Raw genomic sequence first — 1,576 nt, 5'->3', positions numbered from 1 at the left:
GAAATCACTGCTGATGATTTCTTTCATTCTGATGACAGAAATATTTCATGAAAATCTAAACTTCTCTGGACTCTGATGGTTTTCCTTTAACTTTTTTATCCATGTATTTCCATGTTTTATTTGTTGTTAAATCAGTTTAGATCAAAGTGATCTGAACTTGATTCTGTTTTCTATGTTGTGATCCAGAAAACCTGAAACATCAAATCAGAACTGAAGCTGCTTTCTTCTTATATTTTTAGATTTAGATCAGAATAAATGACTGTTGTTCGTCTCTTTGGACGACTTCAATAAAGAAACTTGATTACAGAGAAATGTTGAAAGTTTTCTAATCATTATTGCCATAAAAGCAGGTCTGCACTGCATGCAACTCTCAAGAAAACCCGAGATCATCCCACTTCCCTATGCTGGAGATATTAGTTTAACAGTAACAATACATAAAGTTACCTTTAAAATTAATCACACAAGTGACATCTAGACCCAACAGTCGACTCAAACTTCAATAAAATCAATCAGGTTGGATGTGTTGTGTCTTGCAAACTTTGCTTTAATTCTATTTCTTTTTCTATTGAATCATAAGAAACCACAGTCAGACAGAGAGCGTTGCCAAGCCCTGAAACAGGAACAGCAGTCTTCCTGAAAAAAGAGGAAGTAAGTTTCCAGCTTGCAGATTTATAAAAAATAGTTAAATTTTTCTTATTTAAAGCATAAAAGTTTTGAGTAACTGAACAAGACCAAAAGTAAAGTACTTATATTAATATTGTTTTACTTACAAGAATACTTACACTTACACTTGTGGGAATGCTTACAAGTAAAACAAGTAACTGTAACTTTGGTATCAAATAATTAGAATAATGATTCTTGGTTTCTTTTCAGAAGGACGCCTGTAATAACTCAAACTGTGATTATAATAAGAGTAACTGATGAGTTATGGTTAGAGGTGTGCCGATCGATCGGCCACCGATCATAATCGACCGATTTCCATGAAAAAGTGTATGATCGGTGATCGCTGATCACAATCTCTCGTTACCGATCACCAGAACGATCACATTTATCTCATTTCGCAGCCGCATCTCCTCTTTTCTTCACACTGCCCAAGCACGCCGCAACAAATCCTGTCGTGTGGAACTATAACACTCTGAGTTTGTGTGTTGCAGCGGAAAATTACCTCGGGAGTGAAGCACGTCAAAATGCATTAACACAATGAATACAATATGGCATCTATGGCTAACATAAGACACCAATATGGCTAACATAAGACAGATGATCTCTGAAAAACAATCGTAACAATCGTTCTCTTCTGCCTCCTCCTCTGTTCTACTCCGCTCAGTCAGAAACAACCAATCAGAACCAGCATTAATCAGCTAGCCATGCTATCAAGAAGAATTTTGATGCAGCCTGCTTTTGACTTTGAGTGAATGTCTTCTTGATTACGTGACATTATATGATATAGGCAGATTTATTTGATTAATAATTTATGGAACTGAGGGCCTTACTGTTAAATATTATTTTAATGATTGCAGGTTTTTCAGTTGTCCTTTTGACTGAATAGCTGCAAGTATTTTCCATGTTTATGTCT

The 1,576-nt window shown here is 35.5% G+C and overlaps 1 protein-coding gene across 1 annotated transcript in view; it reads left to right on the top strand.

The window, feature by feature from the left end:
* The window catches only part of LOC103144588 (E3 ubiquitin/ISG15 ligase TRIM25-like), a 2,214-nt gene extending 2,000 nt beyond the window's left edge, over nt 1-214 (top strand). The window contains exon 2 of the mRNA XM_016676158.1: nt 187-214. Within this exon, the coding sequence (XP_016531644.1) occupies nt 187-214 (28 nt within the window). The remainder of the gene's footprint in view (nt 1-186) is intronic.
* The last annotated feature ends 1,362 nt before the right edge of the window (nt 215-1,576 follow it).

The sequence above is a fragment of the Poecilia formosa genome, unplaced genomic scaffold (genome assembly GCF_000485575.1).
Source record: "Poecilia formosa unplaced genomic scaffold, Poecilia_formosa-5.1.2 Scaffold129, whole genome shotgun sequence".
Lineage (NCBI taxonomy): Eukaryota > Metazoa > Chordata > Actinopteri > Cyprinodontiformes > Poeciliidae > Poecilia > Poecilia formosa.
This window is presented reverse-complemented; position numbering and strand designations above follow the sequence as displayed.